Source organism: Siphateles boraxobius, unplaced genomic scaffold, assembly GCF_051911475.1.
Source record: "Siphateles boraxobius isolate OS27281-9 unplaced genomic scaffold, OSU_SipBor_1 22, whole genome shotgun sequence".
NCBI lineage: Eukaryota > Metazoa > Chordata > Actinopteri > Cypriniformes > Leuciscidae > Siphateles > Siphateles boraxobius.
The window spans coordinates 27,602,459-27,625,638 of NW_027508833.1; the positions used below are offsets into that span (position 1 = coordinate 27,602,459).

Genomic DNA, 23,180 nt, shown 5'->3' on the forward strand with positions numbered 1-23,180 from the left:
ATATAAGGAGACAAAAACATCTCTTACTCTCTAGACCACAAGACAGAGGGACTGTTTCTAAGAAATAGCAGGATGTTGAGTAAACAGGTGAGAGACATTTTCAGTTCATACGAGGTGACATTTGAAATAACACAGTAATTTACCACTTAGATCAGTTGTCTGTTGCATGCAAGCTTTACATTACATGATGTAAAATTATTTGCAACCACATCTCTCCCTTTTTATTAGTATTAATCAACTTAAAAGTATTTTAAATTATACATAGCCTATTCATCGTGTGAAAATCATTTGCAGTGTTTGTATTTTTGTTGCACAAGACCATTTTCACAATCTATTTAATTAACACTTTGAAGACCCAGAAAGGTAGGAAAAAAATCGTTAAAATAGTCCATGTGACTAAAGTGGTTCAACCTTAATTTTATGAAGCGAGAATAATTTTTGTGCGCCCAAAAAAAAAAAAGATGTATAAAAGTATGTATAAAAAGAGCCTTTTGTACATTGTCGTGTTTCTTTAGAAATAAATAATGGACAAATTAAGGCTTTAGACGCCTCAGATGTAAAGTTATTCGCTGTCAAAGTGACGCCAAAATGAATGGGAGTCAATGGAATGCTAACAGCAGGTGTTGGTCTGCTACAATGGCGGCCCCCGTGAGGCTTCAGTTTCTGGCTGATGGATTACCCCCTTGCTTTATTCAGCAAATTTCTTCTCTTCCATATCAGTCTCTGACGCGCGTTCACGAGAACACCACAACGCTTGCGTGTGGAAAGCCGTGATCCTCTGTTATACAGCGAGATATACATGTGTCGTCTCATCTTCTGAATTATCCAAACTTTTGAAGGTGTGGCATGTAGATATCGCAATCGATGCAGCAGATACTCTCCTGTTCAGTAGGCATCGCTTGGCACTGATGATCTGAGCGTGCATCTTCCTCTGCTTGTAAACACAGCCCTGTGTTTCCGGGTCAAATGTCAGAATGCCTGCTCCTGCGTCATCAACACCTCACACACATGCATCAAGACTGATACGGAAGAGAAGAAATTGTTGAATAAAGTCGTTGTTTTATTTTTTTGGTGCACAAAAAGTATTCTCGTCGCTTCATAAATTTAAGGTTGAACCACTGTAGTAGTCACATGGACTATTTTAACAATGTCTTTCCTACATTTCTGGACCTTCAAAGTGTTAATTAAATAGCTGTCAATGTAGCCCCCCTGAGCCAATCGGATTTCATCAAAAATATCTTAATTTGTGTTCTGATGATGAACAAAAATATTACGGGTTTGGAACAACATGAGGGTGAGTAATTAATGATAGAATTTTCATTTTTGGGAGAACTAACCCTTTAATCGTTCCAGTTCAAAGCATCACTTCAAAGAAGAAAATGCAATCTGCTGTTTTTCTGAGACATAGACATCTCTGTTGGTTTATAAAATCAACCTTTAAAGTGCCAAAAAGAATTGGACCCATGCATGCACTAACAAATTACAACATCAGATGTCGTTTAAGACATCCCCATGCATTTATTCATCTTTATGCGTGTTCTGTATGATCTTACCCAATTTCCTAATCATATTTTGTAAGATTTTAATTACTTTACAGATTTTCATGATTACCCAGATTTTCTTTTTGCCTGTAGGCTATTGATAGCTTTAATCGGATTGCATGGGAATATTCGGACCTGGTCCGTCAAAGCTATCACACATTCTCTATTATTTAGAGAAAAACTGTTGCAACTCTTATCAATTTGTAGCATCTAAATTTTTCATTTCTGCGTTAGGATTTTAAAACCCTCAAGTTTCTTCAATATTAATCGCTAGATTATTTATTATTTTTACAATAATGTAAGTAGTGAGAGTCCCTATTGTCTATATTATAAAGAGAACTCTTTTCGCTTTACATGCAGCCTACCTGAAATATTTTCGAATAAATCAGTAACTAATCAAATCGTGAGATGTATGTCAATACTCAGCCTATACAGTTTGATAGAATCAAACAAAATGATCAAAATCATCACAAAAACGTATTCTTACTCAACTTAAATTATTAGTTGGTCCACATCTTCTTAGGTGTGTAGATCATCTCATTAGCATCATGGATTTTCAGGGTGACTTTGTGAGCCGTTGCAATGGTGTTTGGATGAACACTGACATGTCTTGTCGTTTCTTCTTATAATTGTCCAGTGATTTTTAAATAAAGTGTTTTGTTTAAACACTTTACAACCTGGATGTTTTAGAAAATCACGAATCTACATAGTCAAAAGAAGTAGCTAGCCCAAATTCCGTAAGGGCATCAAGAATCGTGTTCCACCCAGGCCTACTGATTAATGCTGGACCTCACCCTATTTTTATACATGTTTATTTAAAGTTATGATGTCACATAGTTGAAAACTATATGCCCTTGAAGAAAGAGGACAATCCTTGTCCTTATCTGTCATTATAACTGTTTTACACAGCAATAACTTTGCCACATTGTTAACTAGTTTTGACTCTGTTTTTGACTTTATTCACAACTTCCCTTCCACAGTCGAGTATGTCTGTGTATTTGCGAACACCTGAGCTGATTGGCCTGTGCAGTAGGCTATTACTCAACCCGTTGCCAAACAGCACCCACATACACGATTCCCGCGTCCCTCAACAACATCACAGCCTCTCCTCACGTAGGGTGTGTTCACACAGAGCAGGTTTTTCAGGTCTCCAGTGGACATTGAAAAGAAGCGCCCGTGGCTCCGTTACTCCATTCATTCCTCTGGAGGATGGCAGCCGTCACGCAGCAGATGTCGAGCCTGCCTAGCGGACTCCGGATCTGCACCACAGCACCGGACATCCTCTACCTGCCCGAACTGGTGGGTGAACGGAACATTTAATGCTATTTTTTATCCAGTTATTGTAAAATAGCATATCAGATGAATATGGGTAAATATTAAAATAATCTTTTAGAATATTTCGGTCATTGTGTTAGCTATTTATTTTTATATTTTGCCTATATTTTATGTTTATTTTTAATGAAGCAATTTTTTCTATTTTAACATTTGAAGGTAATGGAAATGAAACGAGTAAAAATTTCAATTAAAATAGAAATAGGCCTACATATTTTTAGAGCTTCCGTTTGTGGGGTAAATATTTCTATAGGCTATTTAGGCTACAGTTCTAGGTAAACTTTGATATGTTAGGCTGTATATCTTTCTAAAGTAGCCTATGGTCTCACTTCATTTAGTTTTATTTATATTAAATAGGAGAATGGAACGGTTGGAGAAGGGAAGTTACATTTTTTTTTACGATTATCACATTTTAATTATTAGAATTTTATTCAATTCTATTTCTCTAATAATGTTTTTATTTTTATATATATTTTACTACAAACTGTAATTGACTGCGGGTTTCTGGTGACATGAGGTCTCAGCCCAGCACCTCCACAACAACCGCATTTGACACCGAGGTAAATGAGGGACACACAATAGGCTACACTTACGGAACCCATACACCTGAATTAACCTGTAACGATGGATCAACGAATGGTGTTTAATAAAGGGGAGTTTGTTTTGTGGTTTTGGTTCTTGTCTGACTCTGAGCTCAGTCGAAGCTATGAGGGGCATGAATGTGAGTTTAGATTATGTATCAGATTCAGTAGCTCAAATTAAAGCCGAGATGAGTCTGTCTGTTTGGAGGATTTGTGCAAGAGACAGAGAAAACAGAGACGGTGAGTTTGCTTGCTTTTTTATCTTTTGTTCTTTGTTTGGAATTTTTACTCTGTTACAGTTGGCCATTTACATAGTTTTAGACAGTAGGGCTGCACGATTCATCCTAAAATGTGAATCACGATTTTTCTCCATGGGAATTGAGATCACGATTTTCTTACACGATTCTAATTTTTTCAACCAAAATTTACTGCACTCAAGTACAAAAAAAAAAAAAAACAAGAACAAAAAACACAGGACATTCAGTATAAAAAAAGTGCAGGAGTAACAAAAAATTGTATTTGTCTATTTCTTTGTTTTATAATATAACTTTGCTTTTCATTTATTACTTAAAGCCCACTTTAAGTTTTTCGATAGCTACATTAAAATCTAATAGCCTAACTGATAAAGTTCACTCATTAATTAAAACAAGTGAACAGTCATTAATAAAATAAGAACAAATACACAAATTACAAGCAGAGATGAATACTAAATAACAAAGTTTACAAAGTCTAACAGTAGGCCAAGTATTCAGGTACAGAAATTAGCCTAAGCCTAAATGTAAAATAACACTATTTGTTCACTGTATAAATTAAATATAGTTTCATCTTTGTTAAAGCTGTATTTTGTTGTTTTATTCATATCAATAACACAGAAAACAGTGTATGTATATATATTAAGTGTGTGCTGTCACTTTAAGACCGACTGCACAGACTGGAAAAAAAAATGACAAACATCCATTTCTTTCTCAACTGTTCACTTATGACATAAGCGAGAGAATAGTTGTTGAGACGTCCATTTAGACAGGTATTTTGTCAATTTTGTGTTTATGTGTCCGTTCAAGGGCAAGGAAACGCGAAAGAGGAATCAATTCTGTATTCGAGCGCTGTCTGACACGCGCCTCTCTCTCTCTCTCTCTCTCTCTCTCTCTCTCTCTCTCTCTCTCTCTCTCTCTCTCTCTCTCTCTCTGCGCTTCGAGTGTGTGTGGCTGGGGGCTTTGCGCACAGATAACGCGCGAGTCCCGGTTTTCGTCTTTTCTTCTGTGATTAAAATGGTTTGAATGTGTAAATTGGCAAGCGGTACACGTCCAAATGATAAACTTTCACTCTTTGATGGTTATATTTAGCAGTTAACCCGCGAATCACATGCGTGCCGAACTGCAGAACCTAAGTGCGATCCATTCCACCCATAGCGCGTTATTTCGTTTAATTTCATTGGCAGAATCGTAGAAATGCAGGATTAAGATCGCATGGGGTGTTTAATCGAGATTGCGATCTTTTAACGATTAATCGTGCAGCCCTATTAGACAGTGGCATGCACAGACCTCCTCAGGGGCCGGGGCGGAGGGACCAAAAAGGGCACTAAATAAATAAAAAAAATATTACTTCTTGATTTTTTCCCCCCCCCTATTCTTTCTTTCCTTGGCATTCTAATAAAATATGTTGATACAATTATTAGAAAGCATAGCACATCAAATGAAAATAGGGAAATTATGATAATATTACTAAATATTATTTACTTTACCAAACAAAACAGTGAAAATCAAGAAGGTAATTATGGAAAATTTATTTTTAGTTTTGTTGATGTTGTAAATTTAATGTATGTATTATATGTATGAAAGACAGTGTTAGCTATCATGAATCACACTTTACAAAAGGTTTCATTATTAAAATTAGCTAAATGAACTGCACTTCTACAGCATTTATTAATCTTAGTTAATATTAATTTCAGCATTTACTAAAACATTAAAATCAAAGGTTGTATTTGTTATCATTAGTTAATGCACTGACTGTGACAACATGAATAAACAATTAACAGTTGTAGTGTTAACTAAGACATAGCCTACAGTAACAAAACAAATGAACCTTATTGTAAAGTGTTAGGCTATGAAATCAAATATATAAGTTCCTTACAATTTAGAGTTGGACATGGACTTAAGATTTAATTTAACTAACTGTTAGATGTATTTCCCCTTGCACTTTTATTCCTTGGATAAAAACGAATGACATTGTCACTCAGAATGCGTCTGAAATCGAGTTATTTATTGTAAAAATAACTCGCATAATGCAGAAACATTTAGAGTAGCATGGTGATGGTAGGATAAATGTAATTTTCCGTATTAGCTTAAATGTTACCTGCTGCTCGTTTGAAGAGACTCGCGTGAACTGCTGCGTAGTGGCAAAGCCGTCTAAGGAAAGCCGACTCGGTTACTAACGTAACCTCGGTTCCCTGAGAGGAGGGAACGAGTATTGCGTAAGTAGCTTACGCTATGGGAAAACTCCTTTTCTCGAGAATATTGAAGTCTTTATGTAAAACGCATTGCAGCTGCACAGCAGACAGCAATGAGCGAAGGAGCTCGGTCATTGGCTGTGCTGCGGCAACTTGCTCGAACCAATGACGTGGCGACTCTGAATGCGCGAACAATGAGCGTGCCTCGCGCTCGCGCCCGCGCTCGTCAGAGCCCGCCAAGATGGGCGTGGCCAAGAGCTATATATTGGGCACCCGTCATGAGAGTTCTTTAGGTTAAAACGACTGAAGCGAACTAACCAAGCACAAGCACGACAGCTTACGCAATACTCGTTCCCTCCTCTCAGGGAACCAAGGTTACGTTAGTAACCGAGTCGTTCCCTTTCGAGAGGTCTCTTCTATTGCGTAAGTAGCTTACGCTATGGGAACACCATGCAAAACGCTGTGCGTGCTGAACTTCGCCTTATGATAGCCAGAGGCAGGTGCCTGAGCTAAAAGGCAAAGTTATCATCCAACTAGCCGGCAGAGGCGAGCTTTATATGTGGGAAAAAAGTAAAGAGCAGCCAGAAGGCGCTCAGTGTGACACAAGCACATACATAATCTAGATACGAACTCATAGTTCTACTAGCATCATGCTGATAGTACATTGGAATGCCATGTCGGGACCTGTAGGTTGTAAAACCTGATAAATGTGGACGGTGAGGCCCAGCCTGCCGCCGCACAAATATCCTCGATCGGTATCCCGCTCGACCACGCCCAGGAAGAAGCCACACTCCTGGTGGAGTGTGCTTTGACTCCCCAGGGGCATTGAAGTCCCCTGGCTTCATAAGCCAGAGTTATAGCCTCAACTATCCAGTGAGAGATTCTCTGCTTTGAAAAGGCGGAACCCTTCGTACAGCCGCCAAAGCATACAAACAGTTGTTCTGTCTGTCTGAATGGGGCAGAAAGCTCCAAATACACTCTGAGAGCCCTAACGGGGCAGAGTAGGTTAGCGTCATGTTCGTCTACTGGAGACGATAGCGCAGTTAGGGAGATAACCTGTGCTCTGAAGGGAGTGGTGAGCACTTTAGGAATATACCCATGTTTTGGCCTAAGGACGACCCTGCAGTCGTTAGGTCCGAATTCCAAGCAGTCAGCGCTTGCCGAAAGCGCGTGCAGATCGCCCACTCTCTTGACCGAGGCGAGTGCCAGCAAGAGCGCAGTTTTGAGCGAGAGCTGCTCAAGGTGCACGGTTCGGAGTGGTTCGAACGGGGGCCCTTTAAGGGCGTCTAGGACAGTAGCTAGGTCCCAGATCGGCACTGAGGGGGGGCGTGAAGGGTTCATCCTCCTAGCGCCCCTTAGGAAACGAATAATTAGGTCGTTTCTCCCCAATGGACGTTCCATCACAGGGTCGTGTGACGCTGTGATGGCCGCCACATATACTTTGAGCGTGGAGGGGGAGCGGCCCGCCTCCAGAAGCCCTTGTAGAAAAACGAGTATGTTCGTAATCTCGCATGTTTCAGGGTTCAGGCCCTCGGCGTTACACCAGTCACTGAACACTTTCCATTTCTGGGCATATAAGAGTCTCGTGGAGGGCACCCGCGCCTCAGCGATGGTTTTTAGCGCTCCACTCGTGAGGTTCCTGGGAACCCGTTGAGGGGCCATGCAGAGGGGCCAAGAGGTCGGCCTCGCCAAAGATTTTCCATAACCACTGAATCGTCAGCGGGTTGAGAGCCCATTCTCCTGGGAGAATCTTGTCTCTGGATAGCATGTCTGCCCCTTGGTTCAGCGCGCCTGGCACATGCGCTGCTCTCAGCGAGCGCAAGTTGTGCTGGGACCATAAGATGAGTCTCCTGGCCATTGAATGCATGGAGCTCGACCTGAGTCCACCCTGGCGATTTATGTACGACACTACCGTCATGTTGTCCGTTCGGACCAGGACGTGTTCGTTTTTTAGATGTGGAAGCAGGGCTCTGAGAGCCAAAGCGACCGCTTTCATCTCCAGACAGTTTATGTGTAGGCGCTTCTCCGGGTTTGACCAAAAGCCGGAGACAGGCCTGCCCTCGTAAAGGGCCCCCCAACCAATTTTGGAGGCATCTGTTGTGATCATCTTTCTCCTTGTGTTCACACCCAGACTCACGCCTGACTGGTACCAGTCGGCGGCTTTCCAGTGCGTCAGGGCTTTTATACAGCCGTGGTTCGCTCTGATTAAAAGGTGGCCCGAACGCCACGCGTGAGCAGGGACGCGGCTCTTGAGCCAGCGTTGGAGAGGACGCATATGCAACAATCCTAGCTGGAGTACGGCCGATGCTGAGGCCATGAGACCCAGCATCCTCTGAAACCGCTTGACGGGGGTGCGCGCGCCCGCCCTGAATGATGTTGCAAGGCGCCGGATGGTGAGCGCGCGCTCTGATGAGAGACGAGCTGTCATTTGCATCGAGTCTAGAACTATTCCCAGGAAAGAAATCTTCTGGCTGGGAGATAGTATACTTTTTGCAAAATTGATTCTTAGACCCAGGCATTCTAGATGGCTGATAATCCAAGATCTGTGTGTTATTAACTGACTCTCTGATTGTGCTAGGACCAGCCAATCGTCGAGATAATTCAGTATTCGCACTCCCCTTCGTCTCAGGGGGGAGAGTGCTGCATCCATACATTTCGTGAATGTACGGGGAGCCAGGGACAGGCAGAACGGAAGTACTGTGTACTGGTAAGACTGTCCCTCGAAAGCGAATCTCAGAAAAGGCCTGTGATGAGGCACTATTGGAATGTGAAAGTAAGCATCTTTCAGATCCACTGAGAGAAACCAATCTCCTGGGCGTACTTGCGCGAGGATATGTTTGGTTGTCAACATTCTGAACGAGCGAATCATTAGTGCTTTGTTCAGGTGTCTGAGATCTAGGATGGGGCGGAGACCGCCATTCTTTTTCGGGACGAGAATATAGCGGCTGTAAAAACCTGCCCCGCTCATAGAGGGGGAAACAGTTTCTACAGCGGCCTTTTCTATTAATTTGCGCACCTCGGTGCGTAGAACATGCAAACACTCCTTTCTCACTTTCGTTTCGACCACAGTCGTAAAACGTGGTGGTCTGCGAGTGAACTGGAGCGAGTATGAATGGGAATGTTTTCCCATGCCGCTGCGTGTACAGATATGGGCTGAATACATGCTAGGGGCGGGCCGCTGTGACGTAGGGACTCGGCCAGCGAATCGCCTGAGCTCGTAGCTCTCAGAGGCGCGGGCGCGCGCTGAGCAGCTGAGTGAATGGGCGCGTGTGTGATTACAACAGCACGCACTATGTCTGTAAGACTCGCAGCCTGAGCTGGGGTTGTGTTTGACACTGTAGGGACAGTGTTTATAAGTGGGGGTGCATAGACAGTGGTAGGCACACGCGTCACTTTTATAATGTTTCCCGCTTGTACTGGGGATGAATTCATAACTGTGTGAACAGTGCTTGTGTGTAGTGGTGCGTACATGACCGTAGGCACGTGATCTACATTCATGGGGCGTGCAGCCTGAGCTGGGAATGAATTTGGCACTGTTTTGACAGTATCTGGGAATGCACACTTTGTGGACATGTGAACCCTTAGTGACACAGGCAGAAAAAGACTCTTTTTGTGTTTTCTGTGTGTCGCCGTAAAAACGGCATTTGTTTGCAGGTGAGCGAGCTCTGTGACTGGCCCATTGACTGCTGTATAGACATTTCCAGCCGCCTGTACGGGGACTGGGTAATGTTTGAGATTTTGCAGAGAGAGTGGTCCGGCTTTTGCGAGACACGCACTCTCTCTTCTCATTCCTGTGGCTAGGAAGGCTTTCGAGGCTCAGGGTTCAGCACAATCTTGGGCCGAGGACCCCGTCGCTCAGGAGGCGGCTTGCGGTTGTGGGAGCGCGAGCGTCAGTCTGAGGCGCGGGCTGAGAGGCGGTGGGGGCTGATCTAGCCCGCTGCGGCTGTGGCGGCCTCTGTCTGCTCTGCGATGAGCTGGAGCGTTTAGGCAGGAAATGGCGCATAGCTTGTGAAGCGTTCTGGGCCTCAGTGAAGCGTTCGGCGAAACCTTTAACTGCCGGTCCAAACAGCCCTCTGGTGGAGATAGGCCAGTCGAGAAACGGGGCCTTATCCGCGTCCTTCATCTCCGTCAGAGTCAGCCACAAATGGCGCTCGAAAACAGTCAAATTAGCCATGGCGCAGCCAATAGACTGGGTGGTGGCCTTCGTGGCTCGCAGGGCTATGTCAGTCGCGCTGCGTAGGTCCTTGAAGGCTCCGGGTTCGGGGCCAGACTCGTCCAGGGAGCGGAGAAGCTTGGCTTGGAACACTTGAAGTACCGCCATTGAGTGAAGCGCTGACGCAGCTTGGCCGGCGGCGGCGTAGGCGCGACCAGTGAGAGCCGAAGTGGTGCGGCAGGGCTTCGAGGGGTGGGAAGCCTTGGCTTTCCATCCGGTGGTGGAGGGCGGGCAGAGATGATTGGCCACGGCCTCCTCGAGGGGCGGCGTTCCCTCGTAGCCTCTTTCCTTCGCGCCGTCCAGAGAGGAGAGCGACGAAAAAAAGAAGGCTTCAGACGCGCAGAGTGGGGAGCTTTCCATGATTTGGTGAGTTCGTCGTGAACTTCCGGGAAGAAAGGAGAAGGCCTTTGCCGAGGGGCCTGCTGGCGCCCCTGCAGAAACCACTCGTCCAGTCGGCTTCGGGTTGGTTCTTCGGGAGAAGACCAATCGAGCCCGAGGTCCTCCACGGCCTTCGAGAGGATGCGGACAATCTCTGGATCCAGAGAGGATCCCCCACTCGTGCTAGTTAGCGTCGACGGGGCGGGGTCGAAAGTGGAGCCCGGCCAGTCGTCAGATGCAGCGTCGATGGAAAAAGAGTCATCTACTCCCCCGTCGTCCTCGGACGCGCCGAAAGTCACAAGGCCCACCGCTCTGCTAGAGGGGTGTGGGTCCGGCTGAGTGAACTGAACCGGCGGTGGGGAAGACAAGAGCGGCGGTGAAGCACGCGGAGACTGGCTCGGCGTGACGTCACTGAGCTCAGGTTCAGGAGCCTCTGTGAGCGGCGCTTTTTATTAACACGCGGCTCAAACAGAGGGGTGTCGGCGATGGGCTCGCTTGCGGCGAAAGCGAGCCCGCAGTGCGGAGAGACCCAGGTCGTCACATTCGGGGCATCCACCCTTGGTCAAAGCAGCTTCTGCGTGGTCCCGGCCCAGACAGCGAGCGCAGATGATGTGACGATCCCCTTCCGGAAGAAGGTCTCTGCACGACACCCAGGAAGGCATTTGAAACAACGCCTCAGAAATTTGCTCTTTTACAAATGTCGCGGGGCGAACAGATGTAAATACTTGCGTGTAGCGTGTAGCGCGCCGGATGGCTCAGTAGGATGGCGTTCGAAGGCGGCTGAAGATGCCGACGTCCTCGTAGCAATCCCGCTGGTATGCTTTTCCACGGCGGCGAAGGCTTTCAATAATCCGGAGGATTCAGCGAAGAAGGTGTTCGCTGAAGGAGATTAAATCTAAAGAACTCTCATGACGGGGCGCCCAATATATAGCTCTTGGCCACGCCCATCTTGGCGGGCTCTGACGCACGCGGGCGCGAGGCGCGCTAATTGGTCGCGCATTCAGAGTCGCCCCGTCATTGGTTCGAGCAAGTTGCCGCAGCACAGCCAATGACCGAGCTCCTTCGCTCATTGCTGTCTGCTGTGCAGCTGCAATGCGTTTTACATAAAGACTTCAATATTCTCGAGAAAATGAGTTTTCCCACAGCGTAAGCTACTTACGCAATAGGAGAGACCTCTCGAAAGGGAACTGGCCACTCCCTATTAAGCACTATTGTACCAAATTTTGGTTTTAGTTCCACCAGAGTTCCACTGGGGGGCGATTTTCCGAGTGCAAAATGAATGGGAGTCTATGGGGCTAGACGGCTAGTCTCTTTCACCCGATTGCCGTTGAGAAATCTCAGATTTGAATGTAGATTTTGCAAGTTCAACATGGATTATAGGTCCTAAGTTGAATGAACAAGTACTTATGTCCTTTCGATTTCTTACAGGTTGAGTTGTGGTTGCCCATAACACGCTAGCATTCCGCTAATGGACTTTGATTGGTCAGTGAAGGACTGATTACGTCCAGAGATACCGCTTGATGGCATCGTGGCATCCGAAGCAATTTTGGCGTGGTCTTTTAAAACAACAAAACAAAAACCCTTATAGCACGTGTATTTACCTGTGTCAGCGGTATTGTTGATGTCTCGAGAGAAAAGAAAGTGCAGATCGCTAAAGCACCAAAGTGACTGAAGGATTGCCGTAAAGCAGTATCTCTGGCCGTACAATGTATATGACGTCATTGCCATTTCAAAAGACTTTTTAAAGCAAATAAGTGACTCTAAAAAATCTAACACCCAGTAATCTGTAATTTCTTTGCATCTCCTTTCGAAAACAACATTCAAATTACTAGACAAAAAATTATATCCTGAGAAAAGTGGATTTTTAGGGGTATAGCTCCATAGACCTCCATTCATTCTGCACTCGTCCTGTGAGCGCCCTCATATGGAGCCAGAGTGGAACTGCAACCAGTTCAGAACCCGGAAGTTTACTGCCAGTGAAACTTCTCCCCATATTAGACATTCTCTGGTAGTGGGTACCAGAACCATAGACATCATATAGATAGACGCCCTATCGACCGCTACTGCCTATTGGCGCGGACGAGCCGGGGGGCCGCCATCTTAAACCGGTCACCCGCTCCGCTCAGTGTAATATGTTTGGCAGGTGCAATGAGCTGCCAGCGCATTTAATTAATCATACTTCACTGAATACCAAACTGATTTTCACGTGGGTTTTTTTTGCTGCAAAGGTCATACATGTAGCTACAATACAGGACACATTGAATATTTTGTTCACTAAATACAACCAATAGTAGAGTAATGTTAAATGTTAAATCTTACTTGTGAAAAATAATCCCCGAGTGATGGTCCGCCGATTTGAGCAGAAATATGCTGCACAGTGCTCTGGCATCTACTGCTGCTATGGAACGCAAATAGGAGTATGACCGGTTTAAGATGGCGGCCGCATTTTTTGCGCCACAGCGGCCAAAAGGGCATCTAGTCTCTGTATGATATCTATGACCAGAACCGTTAACTGCGTATGAGGCGCTGCAAAGGAAACTCGACCTACCACTTATCCGCCAATTTTTTTTTAATATAATATTTGTTTGTATTATTATTGTTAGTGGCAAGGGTGTGTAAGTGTGTTATATATTATAATATTTATAATAATAATTATTATTATTTACAATTATCAGAAAAGGGCACAATACATTTTGAGACAAAAGGGGCAGGGGCTTGGATTTTGGTTGGAAATGAATGTCGGGTTCACGTCAGAACCCGACTGATGTTGGTTTCTGACGTCAACCCGATTTTCATTTTTAATGTTGGGTTTAGTCTTCTAAATGTGCATTTTGTCATTGTTTTGGAGCACACTAGCTTATAGATAACAGTAAGGCTAACATATTCGTACTAAAAGCCAAAAAATTTAAATAGGGCACTATTTGAGGGAACAGCCAGGTGTCCGAAACCCTTGTGGACCTTATTGAGTGCACTTATTCAATCTCAAATTCAATCCCACTACTGAAACTGTGTTCTAGAAATACATTTGATGTAGATATGAGGGTAGGCAGTCTGAGGCATAATGCTGTAGCCTAAGTATTACATACAACAATACAACAATAATAAAATAATGCATTACTTCTTACTTTTGATACTTAATTACTTTTAAAAATGAGTACTTCTATACTTTTACTTAAGTAAAAATTGGTCTTTACAACTTTCACTTTTAACAGAGTAATATTTGACCAGTAGTAGGCTATCTGTACTTTCACTCAAGTAAGGAAGTTGTGTACCTTACTTTGTCCACCTCTGAAAACAGGTCTCAACGTCTCATTGCATCAGATTGAATGTCTGAGAAAATGTTAACAGCAATACAAACAGACGGTGATATGGACTTTAATAGCAGGCTAGCTAATCAGCTATACCCAAGCTAGTTATTTTTGTTGTTGGCATTTTATTTGATTTAAAACATCTAATAAAATAGTAAATATTAGTGAGTCAATCTGCATATGCGATGGACATACAAACGAGCTGAACCATGAGCGATGCAACCTGTTTTAGGCTGCAGAATACATAAATTTGTTGCGCATAACCCCCAGTCTCAATAAGCTCCCTAATTCTGTTGTCAAGGCACTGATCAGAGAGTCAGCCATGTCAAGCGCCGTCTCAATCTAGCCTGGGCACCCCCATGCTGCCTTGCGCGCAGCACGATTTTATTCACGCTGCTATGGCAGCCTGGATTCCATGGACCAGATTTTCGTCTCAGCGAGGGGACCATTCACAGAACTGGGAGGGAGCAGCAAGACGATGACGACGTCTATGCAACACACCAAAGCAGTTGTTTATACCTATGGATCCAACATGGCAGCAGACGCAAAGTTACCTTTCGATGCAGCCTATAGTCAATAGTCGCTGAACGCCATCGTGTACAAATAAATATCTGACCCATCGTCGTCTTCCTCGTCTAATTTCTGTCGCTCTACATATGTCATCTGGTATAATTGAAACGATTGGCTATGAGCTACGTACAGGCGCATTTGATAGACGTAGCACCCAATAAACGGCTCTGGGCATTCGTAAACCACGATTCAAATACGAGAATATTAACATGTGGTTCCCAGGCCCCCGTCTCAATGAGACTGGGTCTGACGTTAGCCAGGCTAGTCTCAATATCAAAATCCTTAGAAACGTTGGCTGAGTCCGAAATAGATACTCTCTTGAGTAGGAACTTTTTTTGAATTAGTAGGTAGCCTACCGCTAAAAAAAAGTGCGCTAGTGTGAATGTGTGTAAAATGAATGTAATCTGGACGTACTGAATTCGCCATCTTGTCATTATCATGTGACCTACCAACATCAGTTACGTCGCTTCACTGCCATTCACAAGCTTCTCCTGTGGCCTTATGGTATTGTAAGGTGTCCATCGAATGCACATCTCTCAATGGTCATCCGGGTACTTTTTGCCCGGAGATACATACAATTTGGACATACATAGCCTACTTCTTTTTTCACAAACTGTTTTTGCCTAGTATGTGATTTCGGCTGCAGCCATTCTCTCCCTTAAAAGTGCACAATGCAGTGTCTGAAGTGTGAAACATAAATCAAGTGAGCCAACTAACACATAATGATAAGTGATACATTTTTTTAAAATGAAAAATATTATTTAATTATATTTACGGCTGAAATGTTGCACATCTATGTAACAAGCAAAGTATTTATCATAATGTACTTCAAATAACATTGAGGGGCTGTTTACACGACACGGTTTTCAACGAAAAACGTAAAACTTTTTATGAGTTTTGGCCGTTCGTTTACACGACAGTTTTGTGTGCCTGAAAACAAAACCCCCATTCACACAGATCTGCGAAAACGACTAAAAATGCTGTATTCTGCTGCCAGGCCATTAAATGGCGATGAAACACTATAGAGTGAACACGTAATATGCATGTGCATGACATCATCGTTTTCTGAGATTTGAGTTATTGTTGTTTACACGGAGTCCCTTTTCAAAAACTTGCACTTTGAAACCCGTTTTCAAAAGTTTGCGTTTTCAGGCACCTAAAACGCCGTTGTTTTGTAAACTAACAGCCAAAACCCATAAAAAGTTTTCCGTTTTTAGTTGAAAACGGTGTTATGTAAACAGCCCCATAGACTGTAAAAGTGCAAATTTTTGAAAACGGTCTCTGTGTAAACAACAAAAACACGAATCTCTGAAGATGATGACCTGATGTCATGCACACGCACACTCAGCAGAATATAGGTTTTTTAGTTTTTTTTGGCGGATCTGTGAAAATTGGGATAATTTTGATGGTGTCGTCTGTAGCCTACGTGAAAATGAGTCATCACTATCCCAATGTGTAGTCACCCAGCGTCCTTACTGTCATTACCAGTGCCTGAATTTGTGTACACAATATACTGATTCACGACCTAGGAAGCTAGGGAGCTGATGGAGACACACCCTCTGCCTCAGACGTCACCTCCACTGACTATGGCTGCGCCCAAAAACTGGTAAATGCTGCCTTCAGAGGACACATTCCAAGGTCGTGAGGCATCAAGGCACGTCTGAATGCAATGTTAGTTCCCTTTCGCTGTCACTCCGAGTTACGTCGGATGACGACGAATGGGGTTTCGCTCAGAAAGCCTATCGACTTCGAGTATAAAAAACGAGCCAATGGCAAAGAAATGCCATGGGTCTGCGGATTTTGCATAGTGTATCTTCGCCTTACCTCGTGGGTAAAAAAGTAGGACGCCGGCAACATGCAGATATGTTTTCGCTTCGGAGCCAACAATATCTCTTCACTCCACAGCCATTTCTGACTTTGCTCTACGAGACGAGCCACTCTCTCCGGTGTTGTTGTGACGGCTATCTGCAACGAGTTCACATTGCCTGCTGATCTGTGCAGTGATCTGCCAGTGAGTGTGTTTCTCCCTGCTCGCTTCAACATCGCAGAGTTTTTTCTCGTCTTTTCTTCGTCTTTTTAAAGACGGCTTGCCCGTGCATTTCTGGTTGCGGTCGACTCATTTCCAATTTTCATGGGCACATTCTCTGCTCTGCGTGCTTGGGCTTGATCACGCTAGAACAGCGTTTGTGGATGACTCACGTTCTCCCCGCGGGAACATGACCATCGCGTCATTACGGTTGAGACTCAATGATCTCATTAGAGAGAGAGTCCCCTCATCCACACCCCGATCTAACACTCTCCACGTGAGGTGCTACTTTGGCTGGTGGCCAGGGTGACCTGAGGGTGATGGTGTGGAACAAAGGCGCCTACTATCCGTCCGTGCCCTAAGCCCCCGTCTTCATTGACGCAACCCGTGAGCGATCACGGGACGCCCGCGGGCCCGTCTTCGAACCCCCCGCGGGTTTCCTTTGACGTTCCAGAATCGGATCTGTTGTCCATCGCAGCATCACAGGGCGGGCAAGAATCTTCAGGAAGTGAAGATTCGACAGTGCTGCCACTTTCGTGTGTGCATATGGCATTTGTCGAGTCAGATCCTGAGATGACGGCCATGCTTTCCCGGGCCGCTGCGAGCACCAGACTAGGGTGGAACCTTCCATCCTGTCTGAGCGCTCGCTGCTGGACGATTGGTTTTTGGGTGCGGCCGCTGACACCTGTCACCAGCGATCCCTCGTTGATCTCCTCCGCCCTTCCTCCCCTCAACGGGGCCGCTGCCTATGGGTACACTGGGGTCCCCCGGTTGAACGCTCTTTTGCGATGCTACTGTGTCCTCAGAGTGCTTCTTCTCGTCGCGATCCTAAGCACCCGTCCGAAGCCTGTCGTTTTTCGTCTACACAAGTTGTGATGAAATTCTATAGCACCACAGGACAGGCAGCTGCCTCACCGAATGCCATGGCCATTCTGCTGGTCTACCAGACCCAGATGCTCACGGACATGCACGAGGGCGGGACTGACCCAGGGACTGACCCGTACGCTCCCTGAGTCAGGTGATGCCCACCATTATGTGGCTGAACCTATCCAATGTGCAGGATGTCGGGCGGACCCGTCTGCTCGACACCCCCATATCCCAGGTCGGCCTCTTCGGCGGTGCGGTTGAGTGCTTTGCCCAACAGTTCTCAACCGCCCATGAGCAGACTCAGTCTTATTCTGGCCTGACGGCCCCGCTGTCCACTCAGATCCCTCAGTCTGCCCACCACCGAAGGCGCTCTCATCCCTCTCTTTTGCCAGACCCCTGGCAGAGCAGGCCCCCGCGGAACGCTGATCCTTCCCTGGCCGCCTCTGTTAGGGTGCAGTTATGACCGTGCCCTCACACCGGGCCGCTATGCCGTCCACGTCCGGGCCGGTCATCCACGGGATTGGTTTGCAGCGATCGGCCTAAGGACCTACTTTTATGTCTCCCTTCTCCTTCGACTTTGACCGTATCAGTACGCTGTTCTCCCATTTGGGCTAGCCCTGTCTCCTCGCGCCTTCACAAAAGTTGTCGAGGCAGCCCTTGTTCCTCCATGGGAACACGGGGTTCGCATCCTGACCTATCTCGGCGACTGGCTATCCTAGCTCACTCTCGAGACCAGGTTTGCGAACACAGGGACCCCGTGCTCCGGCACGTAGCTCGTCTGGGAAAAGAGTAAACTTTGCCCCTTGCAGAGGATCTCTTTTCTCGGTATTGACTTGGTCTCCTTCTCCACTCAGCCACTGCTGACTTGCCTGAGACAATCAAGCGCAAGAGTGCGGTTCCACTGAAGTTTTTTCAGAGGCTCCTGGGGCATAGGGCGTCCGTAGCCGCAACGTTGGATGGTAACTCCCTCCCCAGTCGGTTCAGCTGGTTTGGAACCAGTTCGGGGACACACAGGTAGATCTGTTTGCCTCCCACGACTCGACCCATTGCGTTCTGATTTGCTCTCTGTCCGAGGGCACGCTCGGCACGTACGCACTGGTGCACAGCTGGCCGTGGGGCCCCGCAAGTATGCGTTTTCCCTCAGTGAGCCATCTTGCACAGACCTGTGCAAGATCAGGAACGGCGAGGAGCAGGTCATTCTGGTCGCGCCACACTGGCCCGCCTGGACCTGGTTCTCCGAACTTGTACTCCTCCCGATAGCACCTCCTTGGCCAATTCCTCTGAGGAAGGACCCTATAGCACCCTCGTCCCGATCTTTGGAACCTCCACGTGTGGCTCCTGGATGGGACGAGGTAGGTTTGAGTACCCTACCACCAGCGGTGGTGGCTACCATCACTTCGGCTAGAGCATCGTCCGCGAGACATGCCTATGTGTTGAAGTGGAACCTCTTCGTCAACCCGTGCTCTTCTCACCGAGAAGACCCCCGGAGATGTTCGATCAGTGTCGTGCTTTCCTTCCTTCAAGAAGGGTTGGAGCGAAGGCTGTCTCCCTCCACCCTCAAAGTATACGTTGCCGCCATTGCCGCACACCATGATACGGTAGAAGGTAAGTCTGTTGGTAAGCACGACCTTATCGTCAGGTTCCTGAGAGGAGCGAGGAGACTGAATCCTCCTCGCCCTCCTCTCGTTCCCTCTTGGGACCTCTCAGTGGTTCTAACAGCCCTGCAGAGTGCTCCCTTTGAGCCTTTACAATCAGTGGAGCTTAAGTTCCTGTCAATGAAGACAGCGCTTCTGGTTGCTTTGGCCTCCATCAAGAGGGTAGGGGACCTGCACGCATTCTCCATTGACGAACCGTGCCTGGGATTCGGGCCGGCTTGCTCTCACGTGATCCTGAGACCCCGGCTTGGATATGTGCCCAAGGTTCCTACCACTCCCTTCCAGGACCAGGTGGTGAACCTGCAAGCGCTGCCCCTGCAGGAGGCAGACCCAGCCTTGGCACTGCTCTGTCCAGTACATGCTCTACGCGCCTATGTAGACAGAACGTGGTGTTCAGGACCTCAGACCAGCTCTTTGTCTGTTATGGTGGGAAGCGGAAGGGAAAGGCTCTCTCCAAGCAAAGGTTGTCTCATTAGATAGTGGACACCATTGCTTGGCATACCAGCAGCAAGGTTGACCGTGCCCCCTTGGTGTGACTGCCTACTCCACGCGGAGTGTGGTGTCCTCTTGGTGTATTCTCTAAGCCCATGTTACGTCTTCCTGCCACTTTCCGCTGTACCGCGGGGATCGCCTGAGTTCAGTCTCGGCTCCTCAGCGAAGAAACATATCTGCATGTTGCCGGCATCCTCCTTCTATACCCACGAGGTAAGGCGGAGATACGCTATGCAAATTCCGCAGACCCATGGCATTTCTTTGGCATTGGCTCGTTTTGTATATTCAAGTCGATAGGCTTTCTAAGCGAAACCCCATTCGTCGTCATCCGACGTAACGTCTCCGTTCCCTACTCAGCGAACGAGGGTTACTTACATAACCGAGACGTTTCACTTCCTGTCTCCTGAGATACCTTCATTTTGATCGATTTTTGAAGGCAGCATAGATCTATCCTTCGCTGCCTTTGATATCCCACAATCCTGTGCTTTCCATTCTGTGACAGTTGAGCTAGAAAAATAAAGATGGCGTCTTAATGTTGCTGCAAAAATCATTTTGTGTGTAAATGTAAATTAATGATCAACGTTTTCCACTTATGTAATTTCTAGTGAGAAAGTATTATTGTAGTCATAAAGCTCGCTCTAATTTGCTGTTTATCATTAAACCATTAGGCTGCTTTAGAAGTCTCTCCGAAATCAGTTTTGTGAGGTACTTCCGTGCGCAAACGCTGGCTGCAAAGTCATTGTCTGGCAGCGAGGCAACAAGTCAGCCTATGTGAGACTAGAGACAGTCTTTTACAGACTTTATGTTGTGTACAGACAAGTTATGTGGAGTGAGTTTATCATAAACATGTGTTAATAAGAATAAGTGTGTTAACTGGCTAATTATCTAAATCGAAAGGTCTAGTCAGGTTGGTTACTCTATGGGCATGCGCAAATTACTATACTGAATTTGCATGTGTGTTTGTGTTTGTCCTTCAGGTGTTTGGAGGGTTAGTATGGATCCTGGTGGCGTCCACACATGTGACTGAGGAAAACCCTCAGGGATGGGTGATGTTTGTATCAGTCTTCTGCTTTGTGATGACCTTCCTCTGGTTCATCATCTTCGCATGTGGAGGGCACAAAAACAGCAGCGCCTGGGCTACAGCGGTGAGCAGAGAACAGATTATAGAGCGAGTTTGTAGGTGTGTGTATGTGTGTCATTTGGGCCTCTAGGACACTTTTAATGTGGTGTCCAGAGGGGGGCCTTTAAAATGTGCATATACATACATGGTAATCTGCAATAATTTCAAGGATCTATTTCTACTTTATGTAACCCACAAAAATTACTTGCATTAATGTAATTTGTCAGGTTGATCTTCAGATGAACTGACATTTTTCACTTGAAACCAGTTAATTTAGAAGTTGTTACATTCATTTGGCACAAACTGTAAAAAAAATTGTTTTTTTTAAAAAATTGTAATTCATGAGTGATGCACATTCTAGTGATGCACTAAAATGAAAATGTAAAAAAAACGAAACCAAAAGTGGTATAGTGTTTGTTTTCTTGTATAATTGTATTAATAGTAGACTTTTTATTTAAACCGAAACACTGAAACTGAAACTTTCAGTTTCGCAATACCCCCCCCCCCAAATATATATATAAACGAACTGGCTTTGATTATGTCTTCTGTGTGCAGGACTTTATTTATCACCTTATTGCTGTTATGTTCTATCTGAGTGCCTCAGTGATCCTGGCTTATGTGACCATCGGCATGAGATTGTTAACACAACAAATTTCATTATATCCCTTTAAGTACTATCAAATCGACATTGCAGCTGTGGTAAGCACAAAATACACACACTTTGTTTTTATATGTTGACGTTGAATAGTTAAAAAAAAAAAATTATGCTCATTTCCCCCATTTTTATATTTAGATTAACGTCTAACGCTCACGTAAAGTTAATCTTCATCCTCTCCTCGGATCATTTTGACCCAAAACTCATTTTATTTTCATTTTTAAAAATTGAGTGTTTATTGGAAGGGCTAAGACCTTGGGACTTTTGTCGCTACTGAACTTGGAATACACACTTTTTTTGCCTAAATTTGAGGAGTTTATGTGGTTTTAAAAAAAATGGTAACAAATCCTTCACTCGTGGGTCAACACACACACACACACACACACACACACACACACACACACACACACACACACACACACACACACACACACACACACACACACACACACACACACACACACGTTGTTTTGAAATAAAAATCAATCAGTCACAATGCAGACTGCACACAGATATTAAGTGGTTAAATTTGAACACATTTACAATGCAGAACAACACTCCCCCCACCCAAATGCAAAATAAATGCATTTTTAAATAAAAATTCTTCAAGGTTTTACTTCTTGTTTTTTCCTGCTGTCCACCTTACTAACTTGAATTATTACAAAGTCTGACACTTCAGGATGAAAAAAAAAACAAAATGCTTAATAATCAAAATTAAAACTAAAAATGCTAAAACCTATTGCTAAAAAATTATTTAATAATGTCTAAATATATACATGAATGCATACTGAAGAAACAACTGAAGCAAATTGACTTTTAGGGGGGAACAGTTTATGTGTTCTATATAGAGCTATAAGGCCATCTAGTGGCAAGAGTCAGGAAATAATATTTTTTTCAGCAGACACCCAGTGTGAGACTTTTTGAGTTGTTATAACTCAAGTTATTTTGCATAGTAAATACCGCAAATAATTGCATTTTGTATTTAAGTTGTAATAATGTGAAGAATGTGTTTAAATTATATTATTGATAAAATCTAGTAATTTATAGGTAAATAAAACGTATAAAAATCTCCAAAAAATTACATAAAAAATAGAACAGATATCCAAATTAAGTGATATGAACTTTATGGACAAAAAATTCGGGCTTCGGGTTTTCAGCTTCAGCATTTTGACCCACAAGGGAAGGTTGCAGGTAACGGAGGAGAGGATGAGAGAATACTAATAATTTATAAATACTGTTAAAGGTGATCTTTAGCAAATCCAAAAATTAATGTCCATTTTTAAAATGATTTTTAAATCCGTTTAAAGTTCAAATGTTTGACTGAATTTTTGCCCTTTCTCTCCTTCAGGTGTTCTCTTATATTGCCACATTGCTTTACTTCATCCACTGCATCCTTTCTGCCATGCGGTGGAAATCCTTCTAATCAAAGAATCTGATCAAAAGGAAATAATTTTGACATAAATTGAAAAACATTGTAAAACTACTGGGGGCTGAGAGATGAATCTCAGGGGTCAGTCCTGAGTGCCCTCAACTGAAAAACCACAGCAATCATGATGTAATAATCCCACTTGCTCTTTTCATAGATTATTCTGACCTTATTGCTTCAGTAATGATGATGCTTTCTTATATTTGAGAGAAGGGAAACTTTTTAAAATGGTATCTGTACTAGTATGATGACTCCCTGTGTAGATGCAGATGAAAAAACAACATGGTTTTTTTTTATACTTGTATCTTTGTAACAGATGAATCAATGTTTTTATATTTAGCTACTACATACTATGAACAACATTATATTTTAATAAAAGAATATGAACTAGACAATTCCCTGTGTATTTAATTCCTGAGGCTGATAATGTTTGGCCTGTAAATATGACTATATAAATTATGCATTTTGATACAGGCAAATTATTTCAGTCACACGGCCTCAATATTTTCTGATGTTGAATGCATTTTGTAAAGTGTAATTTGCGCATTCTGTGCAAAAAGCTTTTTATAC

General features: G+C 44.6%; 1 protein-coding gene across 1 annotated transcript; it reads left to right on the forward strand.

The window, feature by feature from the left end:
* Nucleotides 1-2,481: 2,481 nt before the first annotated feature.
* Nucleotides 2,482-22,998, forward strand: malb (mal, T cell differentiation protein (MAL blood group) b). Its single transcript, XM_077239420.1, has 4 exons — nucleotides 2,482-2,840; nucleotides 20,387-20,554; nucleotides 21,085-21,228; nucleotides 22,533-22,998. Exons 1-4 carry the CDS (start codon nucleotides 2,751-2,753, stop codon nucleotides 22,605-22,607), a joined length of 477 nt encoding a protein of 158 aa, XP_077095535.1. The 5' UTR covers nucleotides 2,482-2,750; the 3' UTR covers nucleotides 22,608-22,998.
* The last annotated feature ends 182 nt before the right edge of the window (nucleotides 22,999-23,180 follow it).